Consider the following 15,659-nt stretch of genomic DNA (forward strand, 5'->3'; position numbering starts at 1 on the left):
CTCAATTCGCTGCATGTCCATGAGCCTCTCTAAAAGCCTCTTAGATGCCACTATTCACCTGCCTGGCAGTACATTCCAGGCACCCAGCACCTCCTGTGTTAATAAAAACGTGCCCCACAAATTTCCCTATAAACTTTGCCCCCTCTGATCTTAAAGCTGTGCCCTCTAGCCTTTGACTTTTCCACCACTGTGTACCTTATTCAAGTCTCTCCAACCTTTATATACTTTTGTCAGATCTATCCTCAACCCTCAGTGCAAACGATCCAAGACTGTCCAACCTCTTCATGTAATGAATACCCCGATACAGCTGCATTCTGATAAGTCTGCACCATCTCCAAAGCCTCCACATCCTTCTTGTAATGGGGCGAACGGAATTGCACACAGTGCTCCAAATGCAGCCTAGCCAGTCTTAGAGAGCTTCATCATGACTTCTTGACTCTTATATTCATTGCCCCGACCAATGAAGCCAAGCATAACATTTGCCTTCTTTACCACTCCATCTACTTGCTTTGCCACTTTCAGGGAGCTATGGACTTGCACCCGACCTCATTCAGAATTATGGCACATGAAAACATAAAGTGGTAAAATAACATTTTAAATCTGGTTTTCTTCAAATGAATTCTCTTTTGGAGCACACAGCAAGTTAACAAGTTCAAGGGTGCACCAAATATGCAGCTGAAATGCTGCACAAGATTGCATAATAGGATTTTCCATTTGTATTGTGTAAAACCAGTTTGTTTCGATCTTAAATTAAACTAGTAACCTCCCCTGCAAAATAGCAGCCAGCACGGATCAAAAAAACAGACTGGGAAGCATTGGGTTCAGATGTTGGCTATTCAAATTAGGTGTGTTAAACTGGCCATAATAAAACGATTACAACTTACTTCAGTTCACCCAAGGTAAAGTGGAAGCAAAAAATAATTCTCATTGATTAGGGTTCTTGAATATTATTCCTACCTTGTAGTAAAATAACCTGGCAAACTGTACCATCAATGATCCTAATTGAACAACAAACCGATAAGAATGACAGACTAGTAAAGATAGAAACATTTGATTGAAATAAACAAACAAACAAGTTAAGCTTTGAAAATTAATTATTCATGACCACTGTTAACATTAGGTTATAATGGAAATTAATTGGTTGTAATATTTATCACATCTTGTTGGTTTTCTTTACTAAATGGTACAAACCTTTTGCGTTTTACTGCTCCAGCCAACAGCTTTGCTTGAGAGAATTTATTCTTGTTTTCTGCTGGCTTGGCAGCCATTTTCCTTTCTTGGTCTTTATTAGATTCAACACTTGCCGTTAGTTTTGTGCGGGCACTGTTGGTACACAGTTAAGGATTAAAAAAGACAATTTCAGATTACATTTCTGGATATTTGAGTCTTGTGGTTTGGAAGTTTCCTGCTAACAACATGTGAGAAACAATTTAAAAAAAATAGAAAGCACTGCACTGGTTACAATGTAAGCCTCTAACAACAAGCAATCCACTCACACCGACTAAATTTGGTTTTTTTTTAATTCACAGGATATAAACATTATTAACAATGTCTACATTTGTTGTCTTTCTGTAATTGTCCCCAAGCTAAGAATGTAATTAAGTGTCAATATATTTGTGAATTTTGAGTCACACACAGGAGCAGAAATTTTAACTGATGGAGCAGCCAATTCCAAAGCTGAACAAAAATATGAAAGGATATATATAACATGGATATGTGTCAGATACTACATATATCAAGGTACAAGTCCTCTACAAATTGTGTTTAATAACCTCTGAACAAAAGTACAAAAGATTTAGAAAGGTTTTGTCGTGCTTCTTGAGTATAGAACAAGACAAACTGAATCATGAATATAGAACTAAATGGTGGAGTATAATCAGGGGGAGGATGGAATGAATTTGCACACATAATACTTAACATCAGATCACTAAATTTACAAAGGACTATGGTCAGTCCTTGCACTATTGTGCCAAACACTTGGCAAATAAGGAAACATCTGTGTTAATGTTTCAGATTGATTACTTTATATCAAAGTCATCTTTCTCTACAGATCCAGCTGACATGGTTCTTCTGATCAATAAATAAAATCTACTTCAAAAAGAACAATAAATTAATAGAGAGATGGTTGGTTGAGAAATGTGCTATGTTGGAACATAAGGGACTAAGCCAAGTGGTTCACTGATAAGGATGGGTTATAGAGTCTCCTTTAGGCATTGAACATAACTCAAAGAATATTTAGAGAGTGCAGGAATGTTCAAAGCTCAAAGGAGAGGAGATACAATCTCCAAAATCAAAATACAGAATATGTTAGAATTCTGAAATAAAAAAACAGCAGATAAGGCAGCATTTGTGGTCAGAAAAATAAATATATATTTCATGGATGTAATCTTTCATCAGCACTCCGTTTCTTTCTCCATTCAATTTGCCTGACCTGATGTATTTTTAATTTTATAATTGAATGTGACTGTTTGGGTACCTGCAAAATACAGGGAGAATATTTAAGGATGTGTCCCTTAGCCTTCTACAATGTTCCCACTGAAAGTCCCCTGGAACAAAAGCCACTTTCAACCTCACTGTGCAGCACACTAACAGCCACACAATGACAAGGAGGAGCCAGTGCTGCCCTCGCAGCTGCGGCTTGCCTGCAGTCCGTTTGTCTTTTGTGTTTTTTGTCTTAATTGTAGTTTAAATATGATGTAGTGTTTGTGGTTGTGTGTTATGTGGGGGGGGGAGGGGGTGGGAACTGTAAAAGTGTCTCTCCCGAACGGAGACGTGACCTTTGTTTTTGGGCCGTGTCTCCGTTCCCGCTGCGGCCTACCACCGGCCATGCACCTGGAGCTGGCGGGCTCCGGCTGGGACCACCTGGGCTCTGGTTCGCAGAGCCCGCGGCCCGGACTCACCACCTGCGGCGCTGGCTGCCTTCGGATGCTGCGGGAGAGGCTGCGACTTGTCTCCGGAGGCTCCGGCGCGGGCCGCCTGGACGTCGGAAGCCCGCAGGCCCCTGGGTGGGGGCCGACATCGGGAGCTCCGGCAGCGGCAGCGGCAGCGACAGCGTCTTCGCCCGCCCTGAATCGTGGGGCTTGGGTCGGCCCGCCACGGACCTTTCTCCGCCCGGCGGGGGCTTCAATGTCGGGAGCCACGACTGCCCCGATGTGGCAACTCCAACAGCCTGACCGCGGGAGAAGACGGCAGGGGAAGAGAAAAAGACATTCTGGCCTTCCATCACAGTGAGGAGGGGACTGGAGGAGACTCACTGTGATGGATGTTTCTTTTGTTTGGTGTTGATTTATGATTGTATGTGTTATTGCATATTTTTATTGCTTATTCTTAATGGTCTTATTGTTGAACTGCGGGTAATTTTTCATTTCACTGCACATTTATGTGTATGTGACAAATAAATTGACTATTGACTATTGACCTGCACTGCAATTTAGTAAGAACATGTAGAAAGAACTGAATTATTTGATAAAATAATGAGATCCATTAGAAATTATTTGAAAAATGCCTGGAATAAACAGGACCAAAAGTATTAAAACACTTAGGTGTTAATTACATAACACATGCAATAAAAATAACAGACCATGTGGACCAACTGGCCTGTTTTATTGTATGCACTGCATGGAGCTTCTCCATCCTCTCTCTCTCCCCATCAGTTCAACATGTCCCTTGCCCACCACTGTCTAAACATATATTTACCTGACTCCTGCTTAAACTGCCTTAATGCTCTTTACCAATAAATGACCCCATTACCACCATCATGTTCTCTTAATACCTTGTTCACGCTTCAAACCATTAGGCCAAGTAACGTTCTGAATGTCATTCTGCAAAAGAATCGATAAACTAACAATGAATTTAGGGAAAAGACTGGCGGTAAAATGGGTCAAATAAACCACAAGTTGCAGAGATTCTAACACCATTTTTAAACACAATGTTGTATTTTGAAATAGTATCACAGATATACTTTGCAACTTGCATTTATTTTTAAGTGTAGCATTTCATTTCAGAATATTAGGTGTTTGGTTTATCTTTAGCTTTAACAACTCAAGAAAACAGTAATCCTGTATATTAAGGTCATTTTAATAGATACTTTACTGTAAAGGTAATTAAGGCACATTTCCAATGGGAAATGTATTCAAAATAAAATGATTCAACATTTTATTTTTCACTTGTTTGTAAACCCATTTAATCCAACAGCAACCAGCTTACTAGTTCCCATGCAAACAAATCTTTCCATGCTAATTACCTGCGCCTGTATGATTTGTTACGCAAAGTGGTAAAGATTCTTAAAAAATTAAATGTGAGGAATTGTCTTTTCATCCCCATGAATTTCAACCCAGAGGAAAAGAAACGTACAAGAGTCTGTGAGCACAGCTCACTCCCCCTGGACAAAATAAACAATCACCCTCCAATTTGCATTAACAGCTGTGACATTATCTCTCCCATGTACAATGATTTTCAGCTGGCTGGCCCAGTGCCTATCCATGGAGTGGGTCAGGCAGCTGAAGATCACAGCACGTGGTAGAGCGCTGCGGAAACCAAGGAACTGAACAAAGACAAAAGTTAAACAAATTAGACCTTTTTAAAACACCTCAAAGATGGCAAATCATCTCATGTGTTTTGATGCCAAGTCGAAGGTAACGTGAAATCATGTAATTAATGCAGACGAAGGTAGATAGTTATAAGAAAAGGAAATAATTAAACAAGCACAGATCTATGGAGGGAACAGCATAGCATCTCAAAGAGGAAATAGAGGTAAACAGGTACAGAAACAGCTTGACAGTTGAACACATGGCCACCAAGTATGGAGTGACTGAACTTGGAGATGTTCAAGAGCCCAGAACAAGAGGAGCAATGCCCGAGTGGGACTGAAGTGTGAGAGGTACGTACAAAGATAGGAACGGCCAAATACCACAGAGACAAATGAAACCAGGAATGAGAACATTAAAGTCTAGACATTGCTTAATCAGGAACCAATGTAAGTCAACCAAAACAGGGAAAACAGATGAACAGGATTGAAGCAAGCTTGGACACAGGCAGTAGAGTTTTGGATAATCTTAAACTGTTGGATGGTAGAATGGAGAATTAGGTCTTTAATTAATATTTCTCATCTGTATTCCTGAAGGAGGATATTGTAGTGGAAGAAGTCAGGGAGGAGGACAGTAAAATTCTGAACTGGTTACCATCTATATACTAAAACTCTTGTTTGTTTGTTTGTTTGTTATTATTATTAAGGGGTTGGACACATTAGAGGCAGGAAACATGTTCCCAATTTATTCACAAAATGTTGGAGTAACTCAGCAGGTCAGGCAGCATCTCGGGAGAGAAGGAATGGGTGACGTTTCGGGTCGAGACCCTTCTTCAGACTGATGTCAGGGGGGCGGGACAAAGGAAGGATATAGGTGGAGACAGGAAGATAGAGGGAGATCTGGGAAGGAGGAGGGGAAGGGAGGGACAGAGGAACTATCTGAAGTTGGAGAGGTCGACGTTCATACCACCGGGCTGCAAACTGCCCAGGCGAAATATGAGGTGCTGCTCCTCCAATTTCCGGCGGGCCTCACTATGGCACTGGAGGAGGCCCATGACAGAAAGGTCAGACTGGGAATGGGAGGGGGAGTTAAAGTGCTCGGCCACCGGGAGATCAGTTTGATCAATGCGGACCGAGCGCAGGTGTTCAGCGAAGCGATCGCCGAGCCTGCGCTTGGTTTCGCCGATGTAAATAAGTTGACATCTAGAGCAGCGGATACAATAGATGAGGTTGGAGGAGGTGCAGGTGAACCTTTGTCTCACCTGGAAAGACTGTTTGGGTCCTTGGATGGAGTTGAGGGGGGAGGTAAAGGGGCAGGTGTTGCATCTCGTGCGGTTGCAGGGGAAAGTGCCCGGGGTTGGGGTGGTTTGGGTAGGAAGGGACGAGTGGACCAGGGAGTTACGGAGGGAACGGTCTCTGCGGAACGGAGAGAGGGGAGGGGATGGGAAGATATGGCCAGTGGTGGGGTCCCGTTGTAGGTGACGGAAATGTTGGTGGATGATATGTTGGATCCGCTGGCTGGTGGGGTGGAAGGTGAGAACGAGGGGGATTCTGTCCTTGTTGCGAGTGGGGGGAGGGGGAGCAAGAGCGGAGCTGCGGGATGTAGAAGAGACCCTAGTGAGAGCCTCATCTATAATGGAGGAGAAGGAATGGGTGACGTTTCGGGTCGAGACCCTTCTTCAGACTGATGTCAGGAGGGCTGCTCCCCCTCTGTGTTTATCAACATGTTCCCAATGTTGGGGGAGTCCAGAATCAGGGGCCACAGTTTAAGAATAAGGGGTATGACATTCTGAATGCATTCAAGAGAAAGCTACATAGACCTCTTACGGATAGCGGAGTCAGGGGGTATGGGGAGAAGGCAGGAACGGGGTACTGATTGAGAATGATCAGTCATGATCACATTGAATGGTGGTGCTGGCTCAAAGAGCCGAATGGCCTACTCCTGCACCTATTGTCTATTGTCTATTGTTTGTTCCTGAACTACAGCCAAAATGGTACAGGATAGCGCAACAATTTTAGGCCCACCTTACTTACCGTCGTCCCTTTGGTGCTAATGGAAGAAGTTTCATTGAAATCGGGGTTATATATTTAAAGTTATTCACATTTTAAAGTTTAAATCTATCTCCTATGAAGGGCGGGAGGGGGTTGGAGGGAGGGGGGAGGGAGGATAAGGGTGGTTGAGGGGGATGGATTGGGGGGAGGGGAGGGGGGAGAGGAGGGTGGAGAGGAGGGGAGGGGAGAGAGGGGATAGGGGAGCCAGCATGGAAATTGGTACGCCAAGAGGCAGCTGCATGGAAGTTGGAAAGAGGAGCTAACCAACCATAGATTCTTGGCAAATGCAAGAAAAACGTGCAGAAGCAGGAGGAAGAAGAATATTGGGGTCTATTGCATGAAAGACTGTGATCAATTCAAGACAAGGAGTTATCCCATAAACCAGTAGATGTCTTTACAGACTTTGGTACAGAGGTAGCAGCAGGAACATGACTGGAGGCAATAAAACGTGGAACTCAGGACAGAAGAGAATGACTTCCTAACACAACTGCCCATTCAAGAACTGTTCAAGACAGGTTAAATGAAAGGATACATGATGTAAGCAAATTCAAAAGATAAGGAAAAACCAAGTGCATATTGAGCAAGGTGGACAGCAAGGTAATAGGCACAGGAGACTCAAAAGTTGACCATAAAATGACAGCAAAAGAATATTAGAGAGACAGAAGCAAACAAGCCAGAAATAGAATGCAAGAACAAAAAGACTTAATCGTGACCATAAAGTACACCAGATAAACCATCCAGTAAATGCTTAGGTTTCTGCTTTCACTAGTTTCACAAAGCCTTGTTGAAGAGATTATTCAGTTGATTATCAAAATGATTTGATTTCACTTTGCCAGTGACCGCAGCTGACAACCCAAAACATTGGGCCTTTGGCAAATCTCTTTATTCATTAAAAATGAGATGAAAGGGAAGAATTTTTACTTGAGTCAAGTAATAACAGGTAATATGGGAGGGAAAAGCATATATAATTAAACTGAATCTACAATGAAGAAAGCTTTCAGTTTTATGATGAAATGAAACTAATTTCCCAAGATCCTGCAATCAAGATTCAATTGTGCTGAACAAAAGGATATTCTCCATTCTTTTAGCTCTTTGTCATCCTCTTCTCTCCGTTGCGTCTCTATGAGCAGCCGCTGCCTGGAAACTTCATCGAGGTAGCTCGTTTCATCTTCGTCGAGACCTCTTACCATATTTTCTGAATGAAATCATAAAATCACAACATTGTTCTAAAGTTCATCAGAAGGAACTTGCCACATAAATCGCACTACCTAGTAAGTCTTTTATTCACAAATTATTTTTAAAAAGAATGGATGAACAGAAATACTTCCAAAACATAAACGTCAAATGTTTTCTACAATAGTGCACAAAAAATAAATACATTATTTTATGTATCCAGCACTGCACTGAAAATAAATGCACAGAATAAATGCATATATAAAAGCAATTTATATATTTATATAAATTGATAAATGTACAGCTATTATATTGCCTCTTTATAAAACGTGAATGTAACGAGATGAACTAGCAATCTCTTCATGTCTTCAGTATTGACACAATCATCTAAAGTTATGTTTCGTTTAAATCAAGTCCGATGTTTAAAGCACACCCAAGAAACCTGCTCAAACCAGACAATGAAAGGTTTCTAGTTGGTTCGCGATCCCCTTCTCTGGGCAAGAGACTCTGCGCTTCTACCCGATCTATTCCTCTCATGATTTTGTACACCTCTATAAGATCACCCCTCATCCTCCTGCGCTCCAAGGAATAGAGTTCCAGTCTGCTCAACGTCTCCCTGTAGCTCAGGCCCTCGAGTCCTGACAGCATCCTTGCATGCGACCAAACTGCTTTCCTCCTCGTAAACCTTGCACAGCTCATCCAGTGGAAATTTGCAAAGAGAAGCTGGCCAGCCATACACTACAGTGAAGCGAGAGGCTGCACAGTGGAAGATCGTTGACCATATAATTGCTATCAAATGGGACAATTTGGGCGTTGGGAAATGAAAAAAAGAGACCAACTTTAACATTTAGAAGCATTCAAATACACTACCATTTTTAAAAGATCAAAAGACCTATAAATAAAATAAGGCTCAGTCCGCCTTAACCAACCTGATCTCCCGGTGGCTGAGCACTGAAGTTTGAAGAAGGGTCTCGACCCGAAACGTCGCCCATTCCTTCTCTCCCGAGATGCTGCCTAACTTGCTGAGTTACTCCAGCATTTTGTGAATAAATACCTTCGATTTGTACCAGCATCTGCAGTTATTTTCTTATACTTCAACTCCCCCCTCCCACTCTCAGTCTGACCTTTCTGTCATGGGCCTCCTCCAGTGCCATAGTGAGGCCCACCGGAAATTGGAGGAACAGCACCTCATATTTCGCTTGGGGAGCTTGCAGCCCAACGGTATGAACATTGACTTCTCCAACTTTAGATAGTTCCTGTATCCTTCTCTTCCCCTCCCCCTTCCCAGTTCTCCCACTGTCTTCCTGTCTCCACCTATATCCTTTCTTTGTCCCGCCCCGACATCAGTCTGAAGAAGGGTCTCGACCCGAAACGTCACCCATTCCCTCTCTCCTAGATGCTGCCTGACCTGCTGAGTTACTCCAGCACTTTGTAATACCTATAAATAAAATAAAATAATTTGGAAATAAAATTCCCCTTGCAGCTAGTGCTTTCCATTGGAATAAATAAGCAAGTTATCCAGGTGTCGGTAAAATGGTGTTTGTGCAGAAATACTGAAGTTATTACAGTCAGGAGGGAACTAATAACGGTCAACATGGGGCCAGCATTTATTTTCAAAATCAATTCTTCTTGCAAAAAGTCTAACATGATAGAATCCTGTAAGGCACATACAGGGATGAGGTCCACACTGTAAACACACCAAGCAGCTAGCTTTTATAGACATAATTTCATCAACACAAAATAATATGTTGTAGCGCGTCGATAAAGGCAAGGAGCCAGGTATTTCGGGAAGGTATATTTTATTGTATCGTGGGTCTCAGACGGGTCTAGTCTGCCGGAATGGCTTGGCGCCCAAACCTTGTCCTTATATACCTGAGTCCAGGACCGCCTCCCGGGACTGGTCCATTCCCGTGCCGAGGGGTCGGTAGTAGTATGGCCCGACCCTTGGGAGCCGCAACAATGTTATTGAACTGCTCCTATATTTCTTCAACTCAATAAGCAGCTGGGTGTTCTGTCATCAATTCATTAGCAACAATAAATACTTTGCAGGAAAGGTACACTTATATTGAAAGGTACACCACAGTAATTGGGAGATTTTAACTACAAGTCCCCAGGAAGTAAAGCTCAGGAGAAGTCTTACTAAATTTAAACTGCTCCTCGAATTCAGACTGTTTCTTATCTTTTTGTTCTTGAAGCTTTTCAAACAATGAACGAGGATCGTAAGCCTCCTCTGGGCATTCTGTAATGGAGAAAGAGGAAAAAAAATCAATGGCTGTAGCCAGTTAGTCCTTTATGCAATTCATCCATTTGTTGTGTACATTTTTCAGAATTTTAATTTTTTCCAGCATGTTTTGTAAATTACAAAATGAACATTATTTAAATAGGTGTCATCCAATTTCTGGCCTTGAAATATGTGCCGGAGATTGTATAAAACTAAGGAAACATGTTGCGGTTAACTATTAGTGAGAGTTCAACTCCTCAAAAGTCATGTAATGAGGTGGATAGGCAACAACTCACGAATGAAGAGAAAATCTTTGTGTTTCAGCAAGAATATTTTTTTTACTCAATAATGACACCAGACCATTATTCTGAAACAATTCTAGTTGCTAATCTCAGCAGTGGTGGGGGGCAGGAACACAAATCCAACCACATTGAGGACCTTGTAAAATAGACATTATTTTATACACGTGGCTGCATAAGCCCACATCTTTTAATGCTCTCCCCGCACACTGAACTAAAGTAAACAGGAAAAGAGCTCCGTAATTTGAAAGGAAGAATTAGAAAACATGTTTAGTTGAGTTAGTTTAGGGATACAGCCTGGAAACAGGCTCTTCGGCCCACAGAGTACATTGATCACCTGTTCACACTAGTTCGATGTGAATCCATGTTCTCATCCACTCCCGATACACTGGGGGACAAATACGGCGGCCAATTAACCTACAAACGCCTGTGGGATGTTGGAGGAAATCGTAACACCTAGAGGAAACCCATGCAGTCACAGGGAGAATGTGCAAACTCCACACAGATAGCACCACAGGTCAGGATTGAAGCTGGGTCTCTGGTGCTGTGAGCCAGTGGCTCTACAAGCTGTGCCACCCTATGTATCAGGAGTCTGAAAGTGGAATATCACAAAAGGTGGCAGAGATATTGATCCAAGAAAGTTCCTTTTAAAGAAAAAAAGTATAATTTAGTATGCTTTAAATTGCACACTGCATATGCAATATTAATCACTGCTGAAAGGGTACTATCCGATTCACCTGTCCTCATTGTGGGCATTTAAGCTTGTCTCTGGAACTGATGCACTACAACACTGAGAACTATATTGTGCACTCTGTATCTTCCCCTTTGCTCTTATCTATTGTACTTGGGTTGGATTTGATTGTATTTGTGAATATTTATATCTGATTGCTTGGAAAGCAGAGTTTTTTCCATAGTTTCTCAGCACACGTGACAATAATAAACCTAAACCTAATTTGTTAAGTTGCCGCAATTCAATTCCTGCAATCTTCGTTTCCACTGGTTCAAGTTTAGGCAGTGAGTACAAATCCATTTTATTTCTCCAAAAGATTATTCCACAGATTGGAAATAGCCTCACTATAAAAAAGGCAATAAGCATGCTTTATTACTGATGCAAGACAATCTAAAATCAGCAGAAAGCCAATATCATTTTATAATGCAAACTGAAAGTTGCAAACAATTACCAATCGCATCAATTCTTACCAACTTAAGTGATGAATGACCCTAAACCATCTGCATAATTACATTATAAGTACATTATGGTCTTAAATGGGAGCACAAGTGGAATAATTTGTTGCACATGGCCAACGAAGAGAGGAATCCTGCAGTTAAAGTACAGGTTTATCATTACAATGTTTTGATTTTCAGACTTACTGACAGAAAATATTGGTCTTCATTTCAGAGGTCTGCTTTCAAATGCAATGTGCCCTTCATATCCATTCCAGAATCTAATATTTGCAAATGATGAAAAAAATACATTCATAGTATTTGCTTTGCCCACATACCAAGATCCAAGATGACTAAGATCCAAAAAGATGACTTACAATGAACGTAGCAATGTCACATATTTTCTTTGGCATTACAATTAATCATTGCATTCCTACTACATCTATTTTGATAGGTTTCAATTTATTATTGTCACATGTACTGACGTATAGTGAAACATTTTGTTTTGCATGCTATCCAAATAGATCAGATATACCATACATAATTACAATCAAGTCAAACTCAAGTGCAACACATAGATGAAAGGGGAAGATTCTAAGTGGAGAATATCGTTCTCCGTTCCATAGACAAAGTCCAATGTCCTCAATGGCAAGGGTGAATCAGCAGTGTCCGAGTTTATGGAATGACCATTCAGACACCTGATAGCAGAGGGGAAGAAGCTGTTCCCAAGTCTGATGATGAGTGCTTTCAAGCTTCTGTACCTTCTGCCGGACAGAACCAGGGAGAAGAAGGAATGACCGGGGTGGTTAAGACTTTAATTATGTTGACTGCTTTTCTGAGGCAGATGGAGCCAATGGTGGAAGATATGATCTGTGCGATGGACTAAGCTACAATTTCTTGCAGTCCACATTGTACTTTGTGTAATAATATCTCAAAAGAGTAGTAAGTGCACTCATTTAGAGTAGGTAGACACTAGGTATTAAGTAGGTGTCACATGGGGCAGCTGCCTCACAATGCCAGAGACTCAGGTTCAGTCCCATCCTTCGGCACTGTCAATGCAGAGTTTGTCCATCTCTCTGTGGGACTCCTCTGGGTGGTCAGCTTTCCTCCTACATCCCAAAGATGTGGGATAGACACAAAATACTGGGGTAACTCAGTGGGACAGGCAGCATCTCTGAAGAGAAGGAATGGGTGAGGTTTTGGGTCAAGAAGTTTGAAGAAGGGTCTTGACCCGAAACGTCACCCACTCCTCTCCAGAGATGCTGCCTGCCCCGCTGAGTTACTCCAGCATTTTGTGTCTATCTTTGGCTTAAACCAGCATCTGCAGTTCCTTCCTACACCATACAAGTCGGGAACTGCCTAACTTTTCCATTGCATTCTCCATACAAGGCTCTCCTTGTCTCATTACTCTTCCAGGCAGAATGGGGCATCAAACTCCACAGGTAAATAGCCCTGTTTAGCACAAGGGCATCCACCAAAAACAATGTGGTTACAGAAGCATGAAATTAGAACAAAAATGGAATTCACACTTAACTTTAATTAGCTTAAATCTGTTCACCAGTTGCATGCTGATGCAGACTATTTATATGGGACAAAAGAGAGCGGTGGAAAACACAGGAAAAGAAGTTAAATCATTTTCCTTCTACACCAATCAATGGAATAACTGAGACGAAACAAAGTTTCATCCTTGAAGGTACAATTCTGTATCAAAAGATGTAGAATTCCACATTCTGACAGAGGCCTTTAGTGGAACTGGAATTCACTTGGAAACCAAAGTGACAAAATGAAAATAATTCTCTTTAAATTGCCGTCAAGGACTTTTTAACTTCAACACACATAATTCAAGACTTCCATCTATTTCACATTTCAGAATTAATGGCGAATATAACATGACATTTCACAGACTGTCTTTTGCAACATAACCAGACATAAAGCTTCCGATTACTTCTTGGTACAGAATGTACCTCCATTATTGTAGCTGCTTTTGAAGGAGATTTTAATTCTTGCAGTTATTTTTAACAAAATCAAACAATTTGTCATTTAAAGGTTGATAAGCTAACTCCATTCAAAGATTAGCTAAAAGGGTTCAAAAAAAGAGAATGCAATTGAAATGTTATTGGAGTACAAAATATATTTAACAATTAATACACCTTAGATAAGCAATAAATTATTATGAATCACTAAATTTTCATCATCTCCAAATTACCATCAAGACAGTCATTAATAAAACATTTATTCATGTGCAATGTCTTCCTTTCTTTCATGATATTTCTGAATCCTGGATGGATACAGTCAACTCTGAGATAGTGTGGGAGACGGTTTAACCATGGAGGACATCACATGCGAACAAGTTCTTATCTATACCCAAAACCCAACAGAAGTCAATCGTCAATTGGAGCAGAGACTTTAGAAACACAGAGTGGAAAGAGCCCTTCGGCCCACTAAGTCTGTGCCGACCAGCAATCTCTCCATGCACTAACTCTATCCTGCACACTAGGGACAATTTACAAGTTTTACTAAAGCCAATTAATCTACAAACCTGTACGTCTTTGGAGGGTGGCAAGAAACCGGAGCAGCTGGAGAAAACCCACGAGGTCACAGGGAGAATGTACAAATTCAATACAGATTGCACCTGTAGTCACGATGGAACCTGGGTCAGTGGCACTGCAACTCTATAGCTATGCCAAGGTGTCACCCTTAGACTTAAACTAAAATACCAAGAAAGTAAGTCAAAAAGCATACAGTCTTGAACACTGCCCTGTTTGAGATTAGGTAATTCGGCGCTCCAAAGAGCTTTGCACCATATTTATTGATTAGACAGTCAGCAAGAATTTTGTGGAACATTCATTCATTAAACACAGTAGTGGAAATTAGAAAATTGACAGAACAATTCACGCTGATAAACAGATACAATTACAGTACCACAGGTACAAGCAGGTCGGCTGCCAAAAGAGGAGTCATCGATGCTCAGGTTTGCAACAGAGCAGCATGTCTCACGCTATCCCCAAATTTCCTGACAGCATCATATGCTGCATGAACAAGTCTCAGCCTTGGATCGATAGGCAGCACCCCCACTTGAGAATCCGACGGTCATGTTTTTATCCCACTCCAGAGTGCTGGAGAAGTGATCCAGCCAGACATGTCTATCATCATGAATGTGCCCGCAATGAAGGAAGATATGGGCAGTGGACTTTATCCTCTCAGCAAATATTCAAAGCTTGTGTTCGGCAGAAGAAAGTTCTCCTATTGCCCTGGCATCCTTTGTTCTGCAACAATCATCACAGAACTATGGCTTGTTCTGGAGTCATACAGCATTGAAGTAGGCCCTTCGGCCCAACTTGGCCATGTCAACCAAGATGCCCTATCTACTCTAGTCCCACCTGCCTGCATCGGAGCCATATCCCTCCAACCCTTTCCGATCAGTGTGCCTGGCCAAATGTTTGTTGTACAAATTAATTGCTACATTGCTTAATATAAAAATGAAAATTTGATTCCTTAGCCTGTAAAGAGCCTTGGAATTTGTACTTTGAAGAAAGTTTGCTAATTTACACCTGATTTTGCTTATACTGTACTGTATAACATCACATATGATACTTCGACGTGGATTGTCACCTTGTCGTGGTGAAGCTTGTGTGGTCCTGAGATCCTGAGAGCGATGCTGTCTGGAGCCACGCTCCTGGTAGGGTCACCCAAGGTGGCAAGGTCGAGGGGGAGGTCCCTGACAAAGACCTCCAACCAATCCAACCAAGACCTCAACAGTGGAACAGGCGGAGGATGATGGCTGACTTTAGTGGAGCGTCACCACGGCTGGGAAGGCGGATGGATGAAGGCTGCAGTGGGCAGGTGCTATAGATGGGAAAGTAGACGCTCCCACCCCCACGAGTCTCGGGCAGATGAGGCTCGTCAGCCTGGGAAGGCAGTGCATCTAGGAGAGGGAAAACTGATCTAAAACCTCCACTGCCTTGTGGCCTTCCAGTCGTGGAAAAGGCTCCAGGAGTAAACCTCAAGAAAATCCAGAGTCGGAGTCCCTAAGGCAGTTGGTCGTTGTCTCCAACCTCGTTCTGGCAGCTCCTGCAACAGCGCTGGTGCCAAACTGTAACGGCTCTGCTGTTCCTTTGGATCGATCAGCGATGTGGAGAGGGGGGACGTGCTGCACGGGCAACAGCGTGTCCTTCATATGACATCGCCCAGGCTTGCATCCCACCACACATCCACGCTGCTCTAG

The 15,659-nt window shown here is 42.2% G+C and overlaps 1 protein-coding gene across 2 annotated transcripts in view; it reads right to left on the reverse strand.

Moving 5' to 3' along the window:
• Positions 1-15,659, reverse strand: part of psme3ip1 (proteasome activator subunit 3 interacting protein 1) — a 74,608-nt gene that overhangs the window by 25,936 nt on the left and 33,013 nt on the right. For both annotated transcript variants that reach the window (XM_078400295.1, XM_078400294.1), the window contains exons 3-5: positions 9,891-9,989; positions 7,650-7,772; positions 1,192-1,324 (exon numbers count right to left, since the gene is read on the reverse strand). In XM_078400295.1, the coding sequence (XP_078256421.1) occupies positions 1,192-1,324; positions 7,650-7,772; positions 9,891-9,989 (355 nt within the window). The remainder of the gene's footprint in view (positions 1-1,191; positions 1,325-7,649; positions 7,773-9,890; positions 9,990-15,659) is intronic.

This window comes from Rhinoraja longicauda, chromosome 6, assembly GCF_053455715.1.
Source record: "Rhinoraja longicauda isolate Sanriku21f chromosome 6, sRhiLon1.1, whole genome shotgun sequence".
In the NCBI taxonomy this organism is placed as follows: Eukaryota; Metazoa; Chordata; class Chondrichthyes; order Rajiformes; family Arhynchobatidae; genus Rhinoraja; species Rhinoraja longicauda.